General features: G+C 45.5%; 1 protein-coding gene across 2 annotated transcripts in view; it reads right to left on the reverse strand.

Moving 5' to 3' along the window:
• The window catches only part of LOC145403192 (uncharacterized), a 29146-nt gene extending 5050 nt beyond the window's left edge, over positions 1-24096 (reverse strand). Inside the window, exons 1-3 of one of the 2 annotated variants that reach the window (XM_080275005.1) lie at positions 23585-24096; positions 19756-20115; positions 17881-18057 (exon numbers count right to left, since the gene is read on the reverse strand). In XM_080275005.1, coding sequence (XP_080131131.1) covers positions 17881-18057; positions 19756-20115; positions 23585-23864 — 817 coding nt within the window. In that variant the 5' untranslated portion in view covers positions 23865-24096. The remainder of the gene's footprint in view (positions 1-17880; positions 18058-19755; positions 20116-23584) is intronic. The other variant, XM_080275006.1, reaches the window with a different exon arrangement.
• Between the last annotated feature and the right edge of the window lie 311 nt (positions 24097-24407).

Genomic DNA, 24407 nt, shown 5'->3' on the forward strand with positions numbered 1-24407 from the left:
CACCCAGCCGTCGCACCGTCACCCTAGCAGGAGGAGGACACTACCTTCGGGGAGTGGGACTGCTGGATCAGCTAGGAGTGGAGCTGCTAAATCAGCTCCAGACAGCGTCCCTCAGGAGACGGCCTACTGCCGCTCCCGCCTTCGCCAGATGGCCGATTGCCGCTCCGAAGGTGCTTTCCCCGAGTCGGCCTATTGCCGCTCCTCCCTCTGGCAGAAGGAGATGGCCTACTGCCGCTCCCGCCTTCGTCAGACGGCCGATTGCCAATCCGAAGGTGTTGCCCTTGAGTCGGCCTACTGTATTGCCGCTCCTCCCTCCGGCAGAAGGAGACAGCCTACTGCCGCTCCTGCCTTCGCCAGACGGCCGATTGCCGTTCCGAAGGTGTTGCCCCTGAGTCGGCCTATCGCCACTCCTCCCTCCGGCAGAAGGAGACGACCTACTGCCGCTCCTGCCTTCGTCAGATGGCCGATTGCCACTCCGAAGGTGTTGCCCCCGAGCCGGCCTATTGCCGTTCCTCCCTCCGACAGAAGGAGACGGCCTACTGCTGCTCCCGCCTTCATCAGATGGCCGATTGCCGCTCTAAAGGTGTTGCCCCCAAATCGGCCTATTGCCGCTCCTCCCTCTGGCAGAAGGAGACGGCCTACTGCCGTTCCCGCCTTCGTCAGATGGTCGATTGCTGCTCCGAAGGTGTTGCCTCTGAGACGGACTACTGCCACTCTTCCCTCCGGCAGAAGGAGACGGCCTACTGTCGCTCCTGCCTTCGTCAGACGGCCGATTGCTGCTCTGAAGGTGTCCAGAGGTGCGCTGACTCCCCCACTCAAGCGACGGCCAATTGCCAGGCCTTCGCACCTCATAGTTGCACCCCTGGGCAGCCACGGCCAATTGCCGGGCCCCACGGCCAAAGAGAGGTGTTGCTAGTGTCATCGCCCAAGCGTGAGGCAGACGCCTGAACCTCCAGTACCGGAGAAACCCAGCGAGGCCTCACGGCTTCCCCTGGCCTCCGCTCCCTAAGCCTGGCCCTGGAGAAGATCCACCTGATGGACCCTGGTTCAGGTCGGTGCCGCAGCCCCTCCCTGATGGCGCCCCTCGACTATGGGGACCGCAGTCCTCAGTCACTCTAGACCCTCCCCAGGACGCCAGGGTGAGAACTCTCCACGCCCACGAGGTGGCATAAGACCTCCACCTCCGGCCGAGACCTGAGCCAGAGATTTCTGGACCTGTTTGGCCCCAGTCCTGAGGGCCACACCCCTGAACCTAGCCCGGAGACTGCGGGCTCCTTCGCCACCTGCAGCCCTGGACGCGAGAGGACACCCCTGCGAGTCGTCCCGTGCCCTCTCGGCACGCCCTCCCTTGGCGGTGCCCCTATCCCGGCAGAGTTGTCGCCTGTGTGTCTCCCCGCCATCCCCACTATATGAGTGAATCCTGTTAAGTGTGGTGTTGCCCCAGAACTAGTGAATTGACTTATGTTAAGTGTGACGTTGCCCCAGAATCAGTGTTACAGTGATACAGTGACTTAATGTATGTTAAATATCGGGGCGAGTGAAATCACGGGTGGATGAGTAAGGACGAGCGCAGAAACTAAGTTCTGGTGAATCAGACTCACGAGTGACGCCCTCATAGAAAACCAGTAAGACTATTCCCCCGAGAAATTCTCGGTAGTAAAACACACCCATGTCCTTTGTTGCAAGAAAACAATAGAGAAAGTGTTAATAATATTCTCCCGTTTGTATTACCGTAAAGACAGTGAATTCGCAGTGTCCTCCACTCTCTCTTTCTAAGAATCTCCTCCCAGCAGCTAGCGTGAATGTAAACGAGGAATAGAATCAATTGTCAAAACCCCTTTGCTATTAGAAAATACTAAGTTTGAATTAATAATACTTACTCTCTCCCAATATTACTATAACTCTGTTCTGACCCGCCGCGAGTCACTCCCCTCGCCCCCTCCCCCCGTGTGAGACTCACTCTCAGCGCTCCCACGCGCGCCTATATTCCCGGTACACCTGTGCACTAGATTTACTGCATTGGCTTCGGTATCAGTTAAGCCAGTATCCTGCGTTAAGATTTTATTTCTTTGTCATATATTGTGTTGTAATATCTGCTGTTTTTGTCCTGTGTCTGACTGTGGTAATATACGGGTAAAGGTTATTGCCTGAAGTTTTTGTGTCCTGCCTCTCTTTATTGCACTAAGACCCGGTCTCGAAAAAGGACCCCGCTACACGTTAGGTGCTTTAGGACCGAGGAGTCGGGCCTTTTTCACCTAGCATTACAATATATATCTCTATCTATCTATATACCTAGGCTGCTTCCCCCAAGGAAAGGGAGGTAGCCGAGACAGGACGACACACTCCCCATTTACTCATCCATTCAAACACATTCATCCGCATCTTAGCTCCAAAGGGGAGAGCCGACAGATCCTCACCACACCACACTGCACAAGGGTCAACTGCGCAATGCAATCAGTGACATCTGCGCAAGGCCCGACAGCAGAGCTGGTTTACCCCTGCCACATCATAACAGACCCATCCCCTTACCCGCACCTGACCTGACTTGCTGATCAGACCAAATGCGGGAGAATATCCTCTCAGGGCTGCGTCATCACTTATTCATTCACAATTTCTCTCCATTTATTTCTGTCACGCACAGCCACTCTTCCTTGCTCAACAGACATCCCTCTCGCATCCAGCGCTCTCTTCACACTGTCCATCCATCCTATTCGTGGTCTTCCTCTCAGCCTTACACCTCTCACATCAGATCTAGTTATCTTTTTCACCAATCGCTCATTATCCATTCTCTCCATATACCCAAACCATCGCAACACCCTCTGCTCAACTCTACCAGCCATCTCCCAAACAACTCCAGTTCTCCTTCGCACTTCATCGTTTCGCACTCGATCCATATGCGTCACTCCACACATACTCCTCAGACACCTCATTTCCATTACATTCAAACTTTTCCTCTCTGCTACACCCATATTCCATGTTTCAGCCCCATATAACGCAGTCGGTACCACAACACCCTCATACAGCCTTCTCTTTACATCCATTCCAAGCGAACGACATCTAAACACTTTTTTCATTCCTCCCAGCACCTTTCCTACTTCATTTATTCTAAACTTCACTTCTGCATCTATTCTTCCATCCACAGCAACATGTGACCCTAGATATTTAAAACACTCTACCTCCTCAAGCAACTCGCCATTCAAAACTATATTCATCCCCCTATCATCTACCAACCTTGTACACTTCATCACTTTACTCTTATTCTCATTTACTTTCAATTTCCTCCTTTCACACACCCTTCCAAACTCCTCTACCAACTGTCTGAATCTCTCCTCTGAATCAGCCACCAGTGCAGTGTCATCTGCAAACAGCAGCTGCTTCAGATTCCACTCTCCACCATCAACATTCACCAGACTCAGACCTCCACCTAAAACTCTTGCATTCATCTCCCTTACAACTCCATCCATGTAAATATTAAACAACCAAGGCGACATCACACATCCCTGTCGCAGCCCCACTCTCACGGGAAACCAATCACTCACAACATTTCCCACTCTTACATACACTCTACTATTTACATAAAAACTTTTCACCCCTTTTAGTAACCTACCATCAAGTCCATACAATCTTAAAACAGTCCACAAGGCCAACTATCACTTCTATCTTAAGCTTTCTCTAAATCCATGAATGCCCAAAACACATCCTTGCCTTTCGCTAAATACTTTTCACACACTTGTCTCACAGCAAACACCTGATTCACGCATCCCCTCCCTCTCCTAAAGCCACACTGCTCATCACCAATCACTCCCTCTGTACCCTCTCTAACTCTCATAATTAACACTCTGCCATAAACCTTACCTACAACACTCAACAGACTTATACCCCTAAAGCTAGTACATTCATACTTATCACCCCTGCCTTTATACAACGGGACCACACAAGCACTTGCCCAGTCAACTGGCACCATACCTTTCACAAAGCACACATTCAACAATCTTACTAACCAGTCAACAATAGTCACTCCACCACCCTTTAGGCATTCCACAGCACACCTACCCATACCTGCAGCTTTCCTTGTTTTCATCTCCTTTACTGCCTTCTCCACTTCCTCCTTTGTGATCAAAGAATCATTCAACTCTCCCAACACATTTATTCCTTGCACCTTTCCATCCGCCACAATCTCAGCCACCCTTTCCTCCTCTACATTTAACAATCTTTCAAAATACTCTGCCCATCTCTTCCTTACTGCATCCATCTCAATTAACATCCTTCCATCCTCTGCTTTTACTCGTTCTTCCTTCCCAGACTCTCCCTTTCGCACCCTTTTCACCTCCTTCCAAAACATTTTCTTATTCTGTTGAAAATTCTCTGTCAGCCGCCTACCCCACCTCTCATCTGCTGCCACTTTAGCATCACACACAGCCCTTCTTGCCCTATTCCTCTTTTCCTTATACCTTTCATATGACATCTCATCCTTCCTCTGCAGCCACACTTCATATGCACGTCTCTTCTCAGCCACAGCCATACTTACTTCCTCGCACCACCATTCACTTCCTTTTCTTACACCACCACCCACACGTCTCACACCACACACCTCTTCTGCATGTCCCACCGCAGCACTCTTAAACAACTGCCATTCCTCCTCCACACTGCCATTTTCCTGATCTTTCACTGCGTTCCACTCATCTTTCATTTTCTCCTGATACTCTATCTTTTTCTCTCTTTTATCCAACTCACTTTCAAAACCTCCCTGCCATATCTAACCCTCCTAGCTTTCACCCATCTCTTACCTACTCTTAACTTTCCCTCTACCAGGTAGTGGTCAGACATACCTCCAACTCTCACATCCAACAATCTTCCTATTACATTTCCTAGACACAACCACATAGTCCATTAAAGCTCTATCAACAACCCTTCCACCCTCCTGTCTCACCCATGTATACTTATAAATATCTTTCTTCTCAAACAGCGTATTTCCAATCACCATCTCTCGCTCAACACACATCCCTATCATTCGTTCCCCATTTTCATTTCTTCCAGGCACACCATGCATGCTAACTACACCTTCAACTGCTACATTTCCCACTCTAGCATTCAGATCTCCCATCATTACCACATTCACATTCGCTCCAAAACTCTGCAGACACTCATCAACATCATTCCAGAAAGACTACCTCTCTCCTTCGTCCCTTTCACTACCAGGCCCAAATGCACTCACAAACACCCACAACTCACGTTCAAATTTCGCTTTCACCCACATCAGTCTCGATGACACCTCCTTCCATTCAATCACACACTGCTGTACTTCCGGACTCACTAACAAGGCCACACCTTCTCTTGCCCTTCCTCTATCAACACCTGACAATCTTCCATTCACACTTCCAAACATAGACTCACCCTTCCCTTTCATCTTCGTTTCACTCAAAGCTAACACATCCAACTTTCTTCTCACAAACATTCTTCCAATCTCCTCCCTTTTAGCCTCAATCGTACTACACCCACGCACATTCATAGACCCAATCTTCAGGGTACGGGGATAACTCCATCCTCCATCCCTTTCTCTGGCCTGTCTCTTTTTAGGAACTAAAAAACAGAGGAGGGGGTCCCTAGTCCCCTCACCCCGCCCCTTTCAGTCGCCTTTTACGACACGCAGGGAATACGGTGGCAGTATTCTTCCTAACACAACCTGGCCGCAGAGTACTAGTACCACCCCATAGTGCGGCCAGATTGTGTCCCCCCCGTCCAATGGACCCCAGGTTATCTTTCTGGGGTTAAGGATTACTGTATTAGATTTATTATGTGTGCAGTAAAGTATATCTTATATTTGTTCAGCAACCTCTTGCTTTACTTTCTTTTTATGCAAGGAAGAAGGAACCAAATGCCTGGAGCCCGAAAACCGTTCCTTCCCAAAAAAAACAAAAAAAAACAAAAGAGAGCCAAATTCAAGATCCGTTCATTTCAAGATGCCTGGACACACTGCGTTTGAAAGACTGGAGATCATAGGAAGTAGGAAATACAGACAGAGGGAGACAGTTCCAGAGTTAACCTGTTGCATAAAAGAAGGACTGGGAGTAATGGTTAACTCTTGCATTAGAGAGTTGGACAGAAAAGAGATGAGAGTTTATTGACAGACGGGAGTTACCCGCCTGTCGTAGAGGTGGAGGGATGCAAGCAGACAGTTCAGAGAAGCAGTGACCGATGAAGTAGCGACAGAAAAGAGATAAAAATGCAACAGTACGGCAAAGAGACAGAGGCTTGAGGAAGCCGGTAAAAGGAGGAGAGTTGATGAGACGAAAAGCCTTTGACTTCACGCTGTTGAGAAGAGCAGTATGTCCTCCCCACACATGAGAGTTGTATTCTACACAGGAGCGAATAAAACCCGTGTATAAAGTCAACAACTGTTCAGGGATAAAGAAGGTACAGGAGTCGGCTTAGCACACCTAATCTCTTGGAAGCAGATTTTACAAGAGATGTACTGTAATATGATCTTTCCAAGATCAGTCCCGAGAGAGTTAAACCCCAAAGTATGTTTAAGGATGACGCAGGATTAAGCTGGATATTAGTAAACATTAGTGGGTATTCCTGTGGAAGATTTTGTCGGGCTGATAAGTGTAAGAACTGAGTTTTTGATGCATTGAAAACAAGATTTTTTTACCCCAGTCAGAGATACGAGCCAGGTCAGACATTAGGTGTGACATAGCCTCATCCTTTGTTTGCTGAAGTAACTGCTGAGATGGACGTTACGAGAACCGAATGGAAAGGTGAAGGGTGGAATCATCAGCGTATGCGTGGATAGAGTTAGATGCACAGCTTAGAAGATAGTTAATGAATAAAAGGAAGAAGAGATGAGAGGAGGGAGGGAGAGATCAGTAGGGCGGATGTAGTGGAAGCAATGAAGAAGGTCAAGATGGGAAAGGCCCCCGGAACTGATGGAGTGTGTGGCGAAGTGCTGAAGTATGGGGGTGAGATTGTTGTGGAGTGGATATGGAAGTTGTGTAGATTGGCTTGGGAAGAGGGAAGGGTTCCAGAGGACTGGAAATCAGTTATAATTGTTCCTTTATACAAAGAAAAAGGGGAGAGAGAAGTGTGTGGTAACCATAGAGGTATTTGCCTTCTTAGTGTGACTGGTAAAATATATGGTAGAATACACATTGATAGGGTTAGGCATATAACAGAGAAGGTAGCTGGAGAAGAACAAGGGCGATTTAGGAAGGGAAAAGGGTGTGTAGATCCGATATTTGTTCTAAGATGTTTAGTGGAGAAGTACCTACAAAAGGGAAAAAAAAGTGTATGCTGCCTTCATGGACCTGGAGAAAGCATATGACAGGCAAGGTATGTGGAAGGTATTAAGAATATATGGAGTGGAGGGGATATTGTTGAATGCTGTGAAGAGTATGTACGAGGGAGCTAGGGCTACGGTGCGAGTGGATGGTGAGCTGAGTGAGTTCTTTGGTCTAAATGTGGGACTGAAACAGGGATGCGTGATGTCTCCATGGCAGTTTAAAATATACATGGATGGGGTTGTAAAGGAGGTGCAAGGTAGGGCAGTGGATGTGGGGGTGGCTTTAATAAATGAGGGTGAGATGAGGAAGATTCCGGTGTTGCTGTTTGTTGATGATACAGTATTGTTGAGTGAAGATGAATGGGAGCTGCAAGGTTTGGTGAATGAATTTGGGACAGTGTGTAGGAAGAGGAATCTGAAAGTGAATGTAAACAAGAGTAAAGTTATGGTGTTTGGGAGGAATGAAGTCACAGAATGTACAGTGAGGTTGGATGGTGAGGATATGGATAATGTGAGTGCATTCAAGTACTTGGATAGTGTGATGAGTAAGGATGGAACTTTTGGAGATGAAGTGCTTGAAAGAGTACAGCAGGGAAGGAAGGTTGTTGATTCACTGAAAGCAGTGATGAGAAATAGGGAGGTGAGTATGGAAGTTAAGAAGTCACTGCATGACAGTATTGTGATCCCTACCCTGACGTATGGAAGCGAGGCATGGACCTTGCTAGAGGGGAATAAGTCAAGACTTAAGAGCAGTGGAAATGAGTTACTTGAGATGAGCATGTGGAGTGACATGGAGGGACAGGTTGACCAATGAAGAAGTGAAGGAACGTTGTGGGGTGGATGTGGATGTGGCGGAGAAAATTAGGAGAAATACATTGAGGTGGTTTGGACATCTGGAGAGAATGGAGAATGAAAGACTGAATAAGAGGGTGTATGTGGGTGAAGTGGAGGGAGGGAGAGGGAGGGGAAGACCGAGGATGAGGTGGAGAGATGGAGTTGAGAGGTATATGAGGGAGGGGGGAGTGAGTTGGGGGGAGGGCAGTCAAATGGTGGGTGACAGAGCGACCTGGTGACGTTTTGTTTGCGGCCACCCTTTGCGGGATTAGGGCGTCGGGCTATAGAGAGAGTTGGAGATAGGATAGAGTCCTGAGGAACACCACTATTGATAGATCTAGAAGAGCGATGGCCATCTACAACACCACCTACAGTACGACCAGAAAGGAAGCTATAGATGAAGGCACCGATAGAAGGAGAGAAACCGTAAGAGGGCAGTTTGGAAATTAAAGATTTGTGTCAGACTCGATAAAAAGCCTTTGAGATGTCATGTGCAATGACAAAGCTTTCGCTGAATTGTGTTCCAGGTACCAGGGAATCATGTTACAAAGAGGTATCATAAGAACCTCTGTTGTATAGCTAATGTGTTTCCCAAACCCCAGGACTATCCCGCAGCTTCTTTCCACAAGTTCTAGATCATTTTGTGCCCCCTCTCCCTCTGTACATTAATAATATATTGCGTATAAACATAGACATACTAGACACAATAAAATTATGTAAGCTACCATTAGCCATGTGTTTTGTGATTAATGAGTGATCTCACACATACCACTTTTCAAGAAAAAAGTTCAGTTCCTGTACTACCATTTTTTCTCAGTTCTAGCCCACATTAATCAGTAGATAACTGATTTTTTTTTTTAAATATAGGCAATACATGTACAACACCAATTTTTCTGGTACCATTGGTTCCAGAGCCTTGCCGGGTGAACCGTTTTGCTGGACCAAGAGAGGTCACACGTCATATATACCGGTAATAATTCAGCAAGGACCAAGACGTCACATAATAATCCAACAATACACCTCTCACCCACTGTCCTTCATTAATCACACTCATGTCTAATTTAAGTTTTTATGGAACAACAGAGCCTGGTTCGTTACCAAGCTACCTGAAACAAGTCAGCTTCATCCGATGCTGTCGAGACCATTCCATCATCATCATGCTTAGTACTTTTCCTATCTTTCATAGTTTTTCGAAAGTTCATTTGCTTCTCAAATCACTGTCTGCATAGACTTTCAGTATTTTTTCCCCTTTGCTACTTTCGTAAGCTACAACCATATGTATCACAACTTCTTTGCTTCTTTCGTAAGCTACTTTCGTAACCACTACCATATGTATCACAACTTCTTCATGAGAGCACCATGGTCCTTTTTTTTTTTTTTTTTTTTTTTTTTAACGGTTCTACCTTATCCTGTTTCATTGTTTTTGTTTTTGGCATAACAAAAATGTCTTACTGCATTAAATTCCCCCTAATGACTGTTAATACACCACTGTGGCCGACAGGTGAGTGAAAATATACCCTGTACGTGAAAATATGGGTGTCCCTGGGTAGCTGCATAGCCTACTGGTTACTATGGTGGAGCCTTGTGGCGGCTGGCTTCCACTAACAAACAACCCCGAAATGTAATAATGATTTATGTACTCCACTCTCACTTATAAAGTGTCTCAGTAGATGAGAAGATACCAGTGATGGAAATAATCTTTTGATCTGATTGTAAACTGAAGTATTTAAGGGTAAACATAACTAAAAACGAGATATTTACTTTAAGTGGGGAATTAGGCAAAAAAGTGAATACAGACCTGTGGGACCTGAACCAACTAGCATTTATTCCCATTTATTGCTTTATTTGGGTATTGAGGGGTTTTGTTGCAGTAGTTTGGCTGGCAAATAAACCACAATCAATGAAGTTCGTATGGAACTGAATGGAGTTTATGCCTGACACCACCACGAACACTTGAATCTTTCTTAGAAGCCATAGCAAGAGTTAAAAGTAAGACAAAATACACCACCAAGATATGCAGTGTAAACAATTATAGTGTTCGCTCACTGCATTCACAGACTCCCTGACTGTCCATCCTCCACAAGAGCAGCATAACCTCCCCTGGGGGTAGGGGGGTTTCAAGAAAACTCCCCCAGTATCCCTGCTTGTCGTACGAGGCGACTAAAAGGGTTGGTGGTGGGTTAGTGCCCCACCCCGTAAAAAGAACTAACTAAAAAAGCAAATAAAGCGCCTCGGACCCGGACGGACCATACGTTGACGACTAAGGAACGGACAAAGGACATTCTGAGGTTAGGAACGTGGAATGTGAGAGGAATGAATGATGAAGTGAAAGAGAGAGAGATTGTCCAGGTGCTTGAGGATGCAAAAGTGGATATATGTGGATTGACTGAAACTAAATGGTAAGGTGAAAGGATGAGAGAATGGGAATACGGTGTAGGTATATGTGCGGGAGTCAGTGAGAATGAGAGGGCAAGAGAGGGAGTATGTCTGATGATAAGCAAGAAGTGGAAAGAGAATATAAGAGAGTATGGAACAGTGGGTGCAAGGATTGTATGGGTGAGGATGAAAGTAGGTATACAAGCATGGGCGATTGTATGTGTGTATGCTCCAACAGAGGATCGAGTGGCAAGAGTGAAAGATGAGTTTTGGGCGAGAGTAGAAGCATGTATGGACAAGTTTGAGAGGAGCGAGAGAGTGCTGTTGATTGGAGACATGAATGGCAAAGTTGGGAATGTACGAGTGGATGGAGTGGTTGGTCAGTGGGGTGTGCCAGCTGAAGTAGATGGGAATGGTAGTGCTTTGGTGGACATCTGTGCTGGTAAGGGGTTGGCAATAGCCAACACCTACTTTCGTCATAAGATGATCCACCGGTATACATGGAGAGTAATGAGGAGGATGGATGGTGAACTTGTTGAAAGAAAGGCAATGATAGACTACGTGTGTGTGGATGAGCGAATGAGAAGACAAGTGTTGGATGCAAGAGTGTGGAGAGGGTGGGGGAATGGAGTCTCGGACCATCACTTAGTGATGGCCAAGGTAGAGCTGCAAAGAAAGTGGTTGAGGAGGCGAAGGGGAAGACAGGAGGAAGCAGCTCCTGTGAGAAGAGTGGAGAAATTGCAAGATAGTGAGAAAAGGACAGAGTATAAGAGCATAGTGGAAGAAAGATTGGGAAGGTATGAGCTAGAGCAGATGGAAGGGGTGGAAGACGTATGTAAGATATTCACGGAAGAGATAAGCGCAGCGTGTGAGGCGGTTTGTGGAGTGAGCAGGAGATGCAAGGGTGTGCAAGGGACAGCATGGTGGAATGATGAGGTGAAACGAGCTGTGGAACAAAAGAAGAAGGCATATGGTGAATGGTTGGCGAGTAGAGGTAGGGGAGAAGATGAGAGAGAGAAGAGAGAGGTATATGTGAGCAGGAGAAGGGAGGTTAAGAGACTGGTGAAGGAGAGTAAGAAGAAAGTGGATGAAGAGTTTGGGAGGAATCTGAGTGTGAAATGGAGGGAGAGTAAGAAATTGTTTTGGAAGGAGATAAAGAAAGTAAGGCAGTGTGAAAGGGGAAATAGTAGGGGAGTGAAGGATAGGAATAATAGATTGTTGGTGGAGAAGAGAGAGAAAGTGAGGAGATGGAAGGAGCACTTTGAGGATTTGTTGAATGTAGAGAGTGAGAGCAGTGTGAGTATAAGTGGTTGGGGAATGGCTGGGAGAAGAAGAGATGAGAGGAGGGAGGAAGAGATCAGTAGGTCGGAAGTAGTGGAAGCGATGAAGAAGATTAAGCTGGGAAAGGCCCCAGGAATTGATGGAGTGTGTGGTGAAATGCTTAGGTATGGGGGTGAGATTGTTGTGGAGTGGATATGGAAGTTGTGTAGATTGGCTTGGGAAGAGGGAAGGGTTCCAGAGGACTGGAAATCAGGTATAATTGTTCCTCTGTACAAAGGAAAAGGGGAGAGAGAAGTATGTGGTAACCATAGGGGTATTTGCCTTCTTAGTGTGACTGGTAAAAATATATGGTAGAATACTCATTGATAGGGTTAGGCATATGACAGAGGAGCTAGTTGGAGAAGAACAAGGGGGATTTAGGAAGGGAAAAGGGTGTGTAGACCAGATATTTGTTCTAAGATGTTTAGTGGAGAAGTATCTAGAGAAGGGAAGGAAAGTGTATGCTGCCTTCATGGACTTGGAGAAAGCTTATGACAGAATAGATAGGCAAGGTATGTGGAAGGTATTAAGAATATATGGAGTGAAGGGGAAATTGTTGAGTGCTGTGAAGAGTATGTATGAGGGAGCTAGGGCTACGGTGCGAGTGGATGGTGAGCTGAGTGAGTTCTTTGATCTCAATGTGGGACTGAAACAGGGGTGTGTAATGTCTCCATGGCTGTTTAATATATATATGGATGGGGTTGTAAAGGAGGTTCAAGGTAGGGCAGTGGATGTGGGGGTGGCCCTAATGAATGAGGGTGAGATTTGGAAGCTTCCAGTGTTGCTGTTTGCTGATGATACAGTATTGTTGAGTGAAGATGAATGGGAGTTGCAAGGTTTGGTGAATGAATTTGGGACAGTGTGTAGGAGGAGGAAGCTGAAAGTTAATGTAAACAAAAGTAAAGTTATGGTGTTTGAGAGGAATGAAGTCACTGAGTGTGCAGTGAGGTTGGATGGTGAGGATATGGAGAATGTGAGTGCATTCAAGTACTTGGGTAGTGTGATGAGTAAGGATGGAACTTTGGGGGATGAAGTAAATGAAAGGGTACAGCAGGGAAGGAAGGTTGTTGGTACACTGAAAGCAGTGATGAGAAATAGGGAGGTGAGTATGGAAGTTAAGAAGTCACTGCATGATGGTATTGTGATCCCTACCCTGACGTATGGAAGCGAGGCGTGGACCTTGCAAGAAGGGAACAAGTCAAGAGTGAGAGCAGTGGAAATGAGTTACTTGAGAGGAGCATGTGGAGTGACATGGAGGGACAGGTTGACGAATGAAGAAGTGAAGGAACGTTGTGGGGTAGATGTGGATGTGGTTGAAAAGATTAGGAGAAATACACTGAGGTGGTTTGGACATGTGGAGAGGATGGAGAATGAAAGACTGACTAAGAGGGTGTATGTAGGTGAGGTGGAGGGAGGGAGAGGGAGGGGTAGACCGAGGATGAGGTGGAGGGATGGAGTTGAGAGGTATATGAGGGAGGGGGGGTGAGCTGGGGGGAGGGGAGTCAAATGGTGGGTGACAGAGTGACTTGGAGGCGTTTTGTCTGCGGCCACCCTTTGCGGGATTAGGGCGTCGGGCTATAGATAGATAGATAGATAGTCTATTTCTTTACTGACAGTCAGGGAGCTCTATATAAATTACTGTCTACCACTCCCACTGACTGTGATATAGTCAATAGATGTCTATCAACCATCCGGTGCACTGAAAGCACAGCTCATGAAGTCCACTTCACATGGATTCCTTCCCATATTGGGATACCCTTCAATGAAAAAGCTGATGAATAGCTCATAAAGCTCGGTTACTGGACTCTTCTGATATTTATGCTGAATACAGCTATACTTCTGTCAAAAGTACGGTCACCTTTATTTTAAGTCATGATATTACCAGACAGCTTCATGCTAGCACAGCAAATGGCAGTATTACCTCTCTTCACTGTGTAAATGTGTTTTGGAATGCTCATGTAACATATGGCCAAAGAGGTGGACTTCATGACGCTAATGTCATGAGACTGAGACTTTGTTATAAATAGGCTGTTATTGGAAATTCACCAGAGCTGCCCCAATACCATCTGCAGTTTGTGGGGCACCTGCAACACACACACTGCATCACTATAATAATGCAATGTCCAATAACTGCGAAGTATGGAAACACGACTTATTAAGCTGACTGAGCAAATTTCATGGTTAATCAATGAAAATCTGTTACTTTCCATTCTCCGTGAATATCTTGAATTTGTATCTAAATTCTAGAAAGCACCGCCCAACATGTATAATTACACATGCAAATACATGCAACTCTCCAGTCTATTCTACATTTAACGTCAACATCCATGACATTACTTGTGCACTTTTCGCTTGCATATTTGCAGCACAGCCTCACAGCCTATACGTCGTACACTACCTAGCCATAGTCGTTAACAAATGCATTACTCAAGCCACTGTAAGAAAAAGTTCTAGTGTACCAGTGAAGGACAAATATGAAAAAAATAACTAAAAGTAGTGAAGATGAGAGAGAGAGAGAGAGAGAGAGAGAGAGAGAGAGAGAGAGAGAGAGAGAGAGAGAGAGAGAGAGAGAGAGAGAGAGAGGTGTAGTGCACTTATTGTGCACCACACAGTCTTACTTTGCACCACACAGCCTCCATATGTAATCACCACATTCCCTCCACACTTTGCACACGACACCGTGGCACCGAGGCTTGGGTGACCCGGTGACCCTCCTAAAATCGCAAACCCACGCCGAGGGTGTCGCTGGTGCCTAATCCAATCAGGTCACATATGAGCCACGCCGTAAGGTGCGTCTTCCCTTCGACCAAAGGTCTTGCTGCCCAATCACAGTCGACCTAGTCATGTGCACATGGCACTAGAGGCCTATGTGAGCGTCATGTGTACAAAAGCGCCTGGGGCGTTGCCTGAGGCCTTCTTCCCTCTCCTGACCTAGTCCGCGCAACACCTGTGCACCCTCGCGTACACATACGCACCACGGCAACACTTAACCCCGTGTAACCGCCTAACCCTCCAACTGCTGAGTTTACGTATCCACCCCTCTCTCTATGAACACAGTCACGGTACTTGCTCCAGGTCCTGTACTTTGTAATTCTCCCCCGTAAACCAATTGTTAATGTGTTGGATACAGTGTTGATAACAGTGTTTATACATTTGGTGAATACACGCCTCTCTCTCCCAAGCTGAGTTTAATATCAATCCCCATTGTGAGTATCGAACATATAAAGTAGCAAATTACCACACTCGCTAAAGCGCTACACAGGCAACTAGCCCGCACACCTAAGTCGCTACACACTAGCGAGCAAGCAACTTCCGCTCGACTAACACGCTACAGTGGTGTCGTGTTGGTGGGTGTTTTGGCCAAGGGCCGTCACTCACTGACCCCATACGACCCCACTGATAAGGAGGTGCGATGTCATCATCTATCTGGGTAATACTGCTATGCTATGCTCTTCTATACTGCTCTTTCCTATATGTCATGTATCTTATGAGCTCCTTTACATTTTATAACACGTCTATCTATCTATCTATTGCCAGACGCCTCAATCCCGTTTGGGGTGGCCACAAACAAATCGCCTCCAAGTCGCCCTGTCCCCCGCCATTTCACTGCCCTGCTCCCAACTCACACCCCCCTCTCTCATATACCTCTCCACCCCATCCCTCCATCTCATCCTCGGCCTCCCCCTCCCTCTTCCCCCCTCCACCTCACTTACATACACTCTCTTCGTCAGTCTTTCACCCTCCATCCTCTCCACATGGCCAAACCACCTCAGTGTGTTCCTCATAATGTGTTCTGGTGTCAACATCTTTTTCCATATGAAGTTGTAGTATCACACATTTTACATAATAATTTTTTAAAGCTGTTCAGTCATAATTAACAGTGTGTAATGAAGTGTGAATGATGAACAACCAAATATCATTTCGCTGTTAGCTGTGGTATAGGAAGAAGGTGGATGGCAGACCACAAGTGCCACCCTGTTTCAATTATAAAAAGAAGGTTAGGAGAAGTGAAAAGATATCTGAATAAGTGCGTAAGTGTAAAGTCCTGGGGAACCATTTATTATGTTGGTATATGTGAATGTACTTAATACCATTTTATAGAGGTGTATAATGTGCTAGAAGAGTTGTCATTTATCTCTACTTTTTGCATAAGCCCAGAGTATATGTAATGCTCGGCACCACACTTTTTAGCTGACCTCAGCACCGCGCCCTTGTCCGCTCGGTGACTGTACAGCGTCAGAGGCCGTTTTACAGTTTCAAAGGGAGGTGGTGTCGCTCCTACATATCTCTCGGGTCGCAGTTATATTATTCTGTGCCCAATAAAGAGAGATTTAATCTGCTCATTTCTGTCACCTTACGCTACCACTTAATAACAGACCAGCTTCCACCTTCTCGTGGCAGAGGACCTTTGGTGGGAAGTGTCGGGCAGTGACGGCGAGTGGCTGACGTGTACTACAGACAGTGTCGTCGATCCAACACGGTGGTCTAGTTATACTATACAGCAGAACACTTAATATGTAGTCAACTGCTACTCCATAACGGCTACATTATTTTATTGGTGCTAGCGGTGGCACGATATTTAGTGCTAGCCGTGTACCGATACATTAAATTGGTGGCCAGCAGTGCGACGATACATTTTATTGGTGCTAGCCGTGTACCGATACAAACGCTTCCTATCACATCCACATCCACACCACAACGCTCCTTTATATCCTCATTCGTCAGCCTGTCTCTCCATGTGACTCCACAGGCGCCTCTTAAATAACTCATTTCCACTGCTCTCACTCTTGACTTGTGTCCTTCCAACAACGTCCAAGCTTCACTTCCATACGTTAGAGTTGGTATCACAATACTGTCATGTAGTAACTTTTTCACTTCCATGCTCACTTCCCTGTTTCTTATCACTGCTTTCAAAGAACCAGCAACCTTTCTTCCCTGCTGTACCCTTTCAAGCACTTCACCCTCCAAACCTCCATCCTTACTCATCACAACACCCAAGTACTTAAACGTACTCACATTTTCCAATTCCTCACCATCCAACCTCTCTGTACATTCACTGACTTCACCTCTCTCAAAGACCATCACTTTACTCTTCCCTACATTCACCTTTAGATTCCGTTTCTTACACACTCTCCCAAACTCATCCACCAAGCCTTGCAGCTCCCCTTCGTCTTCACTCAACAACACAGTATCATCTGTAAACAACAGTACAGGGAGTTTCCAAACACTATCCTCTCTCACCAGGGCCACTCCAACATCCACTACCCTACCTTGTACCTCTTTTATTACCCCATCCATGTACAGATTGAACACCCATGGAGACATGACACATCCCTGTTTCAACCCAACTTTCAAAGAGAAAAATTCACTTAGTTCACCATCCACACGCACTGCAGCCTTCGCACCATCGTACATACTCTTCACAACATTCAACAACTTCCCATCTACTCCATATATTCTTAACACTTTCCACAATCCTTGTCTATCCACCCTGTCATATGCTTTCTCCAAATCCATGAAAGCCGCATACAACTTCTTTCCCTTCTCTAGAAACTTTTCCACTAAAGATCTAAGAATGAATATCTGATCTACACAACCTCTTCCCTTCCTAAAGCCTCCCTGTTTTTCTCCAACTAATTTCTCTGTTCTTTCTCTAACTCTGTCAATAAGTATCCTACCATACACTTTTCCTATTATACTAAGAAGACAAATGCCCCTATGATTACCACACACTTCTTTTTCCCCTTTTCCTTTGCACAAGGGAATAATTATACCTGACTTCCAATCCTCCCGGACTCTACCTTCCTCCCAGGCCAATCTGCACATCTTCCACATCCATTCTGCTACTAACATGTGTTATAGCTAAAATTTGCTAACGAGCGTGGGTCTACACCCACGAACTGAAAACCACTGACTGTAAATACCTGTATTTGCAGAAGGTGTGTGACAAGACCCACCACCTTCTTTTGTTGTATAAGTACTCTGTATACCTTTACAACAATAAATATTTCAATCAATCTGTATCCGTGGTTGGTCAGAGAACTAACTGCTAGTGGTGTGTGGCAACTTACTGTAATACTGTGTGAGGAACTCCCGAAGACTTTCAAACCTCCATGGTGCCGCCAGTTCACCGCCATACCTCTGACAGAGAGAGTAGGCATCACCCCATGTACTCCAGGTGTGTTGGCTATCCAGGATCAGGTAGCAGCTCTCGGCCAACAAGCGGAATGGATCAGGGCAACTGGTGGCTGGGGTGACACATGACAATGATATGATTGATAAATGACAATGATAATATGATAATGATCACTTCTGTACTGTAGATTGATAGTTTTTTCTCAGTTGCATACCCACTGTTATACAGTTAGCCTTTGCTTAAAGATGTGACTTGGTCATTCCGGTATTGAGTTGTTGGTAAATTAATACTTTTATTCACTTGAAATTGCTTGTGAGTCATATAAGATTGCTTTAAAGTCAGAAAAGGACATTTTTGTGCCTTTAATCTCTTCACTACATGCTGACTCTCATAAGCTGAATAAAATAGTATGGAGACAGCAAAAATGAAATATAAAGATACAAAATGATGAAAGGGTTCATTCACGGCCTCCTTCTTTTGTAGAATTTGTCTGCATTTAAAGTTGTCTCAAAATTAAGCTGTTGATGGATTAAAACATTTTCTTGATGTTACCTGTGATCCATTTTAAATGCTGGAGTGTGTGTGTGTGTGTGTGTGTGTGTGTGTGTGTGTGTGTGTGTGTGTGTGTGTGTGTGTGTGTGTGTGTGTGTGTGTGTGTGTGTGTGTTTAAATTCCATTTCAACATTTCAGTCATAAGCCAGACGCACGTCTTAATTAGAATCTTTTCGCTTGAAGTCATTTCGCCTGCACTTGAACCCTTTGACTGGTAGGACCTATCACGCCTGAATAAAGTGATATGATGTAACTAAAATGTTTTTAATTAGGTGTACTGTATTAGCAGAAAAAGGGCTATTTAAGATAGTTTTTGAAGATTTGAGTGAGGATTCACTGCTTTTGCTGTAATCTTTGGCCATATTACTAGCCATCTCAGTGATACTGTAATGCCTCTTCTTCAGCAATTTATTTTGCCTACTACAGGCAGTAGGCTAGTCATTATAAGATAAGGATGCGTTCCAAAACATCACACCTTTTTTTCATATGCTGTAACTGGCACTTTTGAACTGGGAAACCAGCAGTTCACCTCTCTCAGTAGCAATGGAACTTTAATAAACAGTCTTCTTTAAGTTTAATGTGGATAAAATAGAAAGAAAATGTGAAAAACAAAACATGACTTACAACAAAGACCTACCGTACATCTTTGTGTGTTCTTGTATGGCACTCAAGCAACCGAGCTGATATTCGGATATACCGTACATAACATAAAATAGACAACAGAGGCGTAATGTGCAGAATTTAGTGCTAAGGAGGAGGTGTTACAAAATCTTCAGAGCCACTTACAGTACAGCTTTTCAAGACTCATAAAACCTCACTATAATAGACTGTTTAACCTTTGTGCTAAGTCATGCCCTCCACATCCTAAATCTTTTCACTCTGATAACAGCTCTCATTTAAATCTTATTATTTTCCATGGCTTTTATTTAGCTTGGAAATGACCTTTCAAACTGGAAGGGTTATGTATAGCTTTCATTAAGTGCTTCACTACTAGGGACTCTGCTAAACTGAGTAAAATCATCTGGTAGTAGCAAGAAATACAGTTCAGTACAAGACTGAGAGGGTTAACCATTTTTCTACAGTGGCCTTTTCTGTTTGAATGTTTATTTCTGCGACAATGAACCTGTTTAACTGAGTTTATAAGTGACCTCATTTTGAAGGGATTAATGGAAGCAGGAAGTACTATAGTTCAAGTCTATCCCAAGGTGAATAAAACCATCTGGAAAGAATAAGAATAGTTACATACTGTAGTACTTACGAACAGGTGGCAGTGCATGGGGGCGCTCTGTGGTTGTCGTGGTGGTGCGTCTGGGAGGTTGTGGTCGTGGCCGAGGCCTGTCTGGTTGCACAAACCTATAATCATCATCGTCATCACCATCATCAGTTGGCTCCCTTGTATCATAGTCATAGTCATCTTCATCTTCTTCAGCTGGGGTATCAGGGGCCTCTGTTGTCGTTTTGGCATCGAAAAGAGAGAAGCCACTCCACCAGTCACCGAAGCCAGACACCACATTGTCAATGGGGTTAGTGAAGTTAACCTCTTCATAATCGTACTCCTCAGTGGTGGTGGGGACGGCTGTTGTTGTAGGTGGTGGTGGTGCAGACTGCTCAGATGGCCCTGCAATAGACATTGTTATGAAGCAGATCGCCTGGTCAGTGTAGTTGCAGTCAGTGAATTAGGACACATAACGTACTACACTTTGTTGAACTGAACCTACAATGAAACTGTCATTATCTTGAGTGTTGAGCTGTAAAAAGAAACTAACAATGGAATGAGTCTGGAGAGGGACACCGTCGCACACACCACTGATATAACTAGGCAGCTCCACTGTATTACTAAGCAGCAAAGGAGCCAAGTTGTACAATAGCCCCCCTACTACCTATCCCCCAAAAAGGGATGGTAAACTACAGTATTACTGGTTAGTAACCTATGATACTCCCTGCCTGCCCATTTCTATCCATCTGTTTGTCGTTCTGCTATCCAAACCTTTATTGCTGCATCTGGGATGTAGAGGACCAGAACTAGGCTATTGTACTTAGTCCAGACATTTAAGGTGAGAATAGTCAGTCGCTTTCCCTTGCGTGGCACTGTGTGAACAATAAGCATCAATCAACCTTTGAACAGAAACCTTTATATATAGGCCACATTTGGATGGGATGCCTTAACCCACTAGACCATTAGACATCTATTTGTTCTATGATTACCACTCAGTGTAGTAAATGGTTTCTTGGGTGACAAGAAACCATATTTGGCTTGTCATTCAATGTCAGGTCACCTCAAGTTAGCACAAGTAAGTGGATGTTGAGCTTCCCCACCTGTCCAGGTGACTGAAGGTAAGCTAAACATCCATAAAAAAAAAAAATGATTAATAACATACCTAAGTGGGTAGGTGTCCGTATGATGTGTATAGTATGGTCTTTTATGCATAGGAAGGCTCTCTCTCTCTATCTATCTATCTGTGTGTGTGTGTGTGTGTGTGTGTGTGTGTGTGTGTGTGTGTGATGTTGTCCTGAAATATCACTAGTTGGCCCAAAACAGTTCACCATGTGGAAATCGTTGAGCTGCACCCACACCCTACACAAGACAGACAACCGTATACTCACACTTACCTCTGGACAGAGCTAGGCATCTCACACTCCCCTGGGCACCTGTTTGGTCCCACACAACTAGACCCGCACAAGAAATCGACCGTGAAAACTCTGCATGGGTAGGGACATCACATGATCTCCCGGGTACAACATGCATTTGTGGGTGTGCCAATATACAGGGAGCCACCGTACTATACTTGCCTCACACACAGTGGGTTTTGCACATGAGCCTGCCATCGTCCCCCCTCCCCCCACATGGAAAGTTGGAGTGCAGTTTGCATAGACAGCATCAGACTGCAGAGACAGCAACATGAGAGGGGTATAAATCAGGTCCCACTCCAGCTGTCGGACGGAATTTGGGTCACCTGCATCTTGTGGGAACCTTCTTTCCAGCTGTTAGCTTAGGTTTACCCTGCCTCACCTCTTTACCCATCTGCCTTCCCATCACTGGCCTTCCTTGTTTTATCACTCCTCTCAGTACTCACCTCATTTCTCACTCTTTGCTATTTCCTTCTGTTATCTAGGGCAACTGAGTTCCCCGTCTTAACCCATGTCTGAGCAGTCACCAGTCGAGACCATGCTGCTGCCCAGGAAATCTGCCCTGGATCGAAGATCATGAAAACCTTGTAGCTGAGGGCTCGTACTCCACCACCTGGCTTGCCAGAGCCACGGCATACAAACCTCTCACACCCCCACCTCTCGTGCCTCACTCACTGATCGCCAGCCTCCATCGGCTCAGGCTTGGCTACCCACGCTACTCCCAAATCACCTGCTCCAATCCACCCCTTTGTACACACTGCCAACAGCTCGACGAGTCCCCCCTACTACACTATATCCTAGACTACCTTGCCACTGCCACCCTCCGCTCAGCCATTCGTGGCACACTCACTAGACACATCTCTCCCGCTCACACTGCACCAGACATCATCTTATTCTCTCCTACCCCTCTACTTCTCCACCTAGTTTCCTCCTATCCCCCACCCCCTTCCTAGCATCTTTCCACTGAGCGAGTCACGCCACCCTCCCCCCCTTTATCATTCCACACCACTCCCATTTCTCTGACGGGCTTCTTCTGCCCGTGTCCACTCTTCAAGTGAAGGTGGATGAATCTACATCATCATCATCACCAGTCGAGACCATACTGCTGCCCAGGAAATCTGTGCTGGGTCTGCAAGGGGTGGTCTGCCAAAGACACACTGCTGCATCCTGAAATTAATACCGGACAAGGATATGGAACCCAAGGATACCACTGATTGGGGAACCCTTCTGGATATTGACTTCACCAGTAATAGAGCCAGAACATAGTCGTCTGGGGCCAGAGTGTCCCTCTAATGAAATAGGTCAAAGTGTGAATAGACCAAACACCACTGATCCCACACATGACCAACATATCTATATCCTGTTCATTTTAACTGGGCGTAAAACTGTCATGGGAATATGGTGCGAGTCAAGAAGAAGTTCCATGGAAAGGGTATAGAGCCATAGTACTCTAATATAGTACTATGGCTCTATTTTATTGATAATATTATTATACTGCCACTGAGCTACGGGATATAAGCTGCCAAAGGACGAAAATCTCCGCCTAGTTAAACTGAATTAACTAAGGATTTAATGAAAGATTTCCAAGAAGGGAGAGAAAAGAATGATATACCATTGAATGAAGTGAGGATGACACTACATAACAACATAAAACTGAATGAAAAGACAAAATCCCTCCAAGCGTACATAGCATGGGTATATATGTATTTGCATGCATGTGTATGTGATGGTACTATTATGTGTATTTGGGTAGCCTATGTACTGTATGTGTTATCTGTATGTGCTCCAGTTTGTCTGTTGAGAAGCACAAGTATAAGGGTATTAGCATGTGCCCAGGTGTGTGTGTGTGTGTGTGTGTGTGTGTGTGTGTGTGTGTGTGTGTGTGTGTGTGTGTGTGTGTGTGTGTGTGTGTTTTAGTAACTGTATTTATAGCCTGTCTGATGTATGTCATATATTTAAGTCGGTACTATAGCCTACACATGGGATAGCATGTATGTGTGCTGGTATGTTTGTGCATGTCTAGTCTACTGATACTTGTACATGTGGCATGCATGTATGCCTATGTGTTTATTCTTATTTACGTATTTATTTATGTAGGCCACTGGACTCGGGCCTCAGTAGTAGTGTAGTCCCAAGGGCCACTGAGTAGGCCTACCGTACTCATGGACCTTGGTGTAGTCCTGTCCTTAGGGCCAAGCAGTCCTCTAATGGGTATGTCTACGGGTTGGTATGGATATGTCCGCCTGTGTTACGTAAGCGAAGCTTATGTGTTATTATGTGTACGGGCAAATAAAGAAACATATAAATTTACGAGATTTATAGAGTTCGGAAAAAGCTTCCATAAAACCGGGAATAAAAAGATCATATTACTTTTTAGTTTTGCCATTACATGTTTCTCACACTCATTACGAAACCAACAACATTAATATTTAAAAACTAGAAAAACTCTAGGCTCGTACCGTCGGCCTTCTCTTTGGTTTTGTCGGTGTGGTCGGCCCCGTCCGAGGGATCCTCTGGCGTTGTGCTGGCATCGTCTCCGGGCGCACAGCTCAGGCCCACCTGCTTCCTGAGATCTCTCACCTCGTCAGTCAGCATGCTTAGGAGGTCCTTCATGGCCACCATCGCCTCCTTCATGGCACACAGGTTGTCATTTGCGTCTTCCTCAGCCATTACAGCTGAACGTAAACAAACCAGCACCAGCAGGAGGCAAACAGCGTGTGTTTTCAGAGTAGGCCACATTTTAATGGTAAGTTCGGTAACTTTTAGTAGAGTTTAATTGTGTGTAGCAGCAGTTCTACCCAAACAAACAAGTGCAACTAAGAATAATTTTCATAGTTCTTGGCTTCTCGGTAAAACTGTGGCTCTTATATTTCGGTTTCAGTATTTGATTTAATTGTGTAGCACGAGGATATGCTAAAAGGTATCCGACACAGAATTGGTTGTGTGCATGTGTAGGCGAGCAGGGTGAACAGATACACTTGTGTCGGCCGCCTGCCACTAACTGCCACCCAAGCCCGTGTCTCAAGCTCTCCACCCACTCGCCCACCATCTTGCTTTGGGGGTTTCCACGTAGTCTGTCACCTACACGTATTTTGTTATTTATATGCGCCTGAGCTTTCTTAGTACTGCAGGGTTGTTTTGTTTGTCAGTCCTGTAGCTGTACGCGTAGGCCTACCATCCCAGTTTAAGAACCATCGTACCCTAAATATTCAATTGAGTTCGTAATCCTAACCTGGCTTCGTGGCATCACAAGAGGAATGAATGAAGCGTGGGAAAAAATCC

The sequence above is a fragment of the Coenobita brevimanus genome, chromosome 60, assembly GCF_032717465.1.
Source record: "Coenobita brevimanus isolate Jiangsu-jjx chromosome 60, ASM3271746v2, whole genome shotgun sequence".
NCBI lineage: Eukaryota > Metazoa > Arthropoda > Malacostraca > Decapoda > Coenobitidae > Coenobita > Coenobita brevimanus.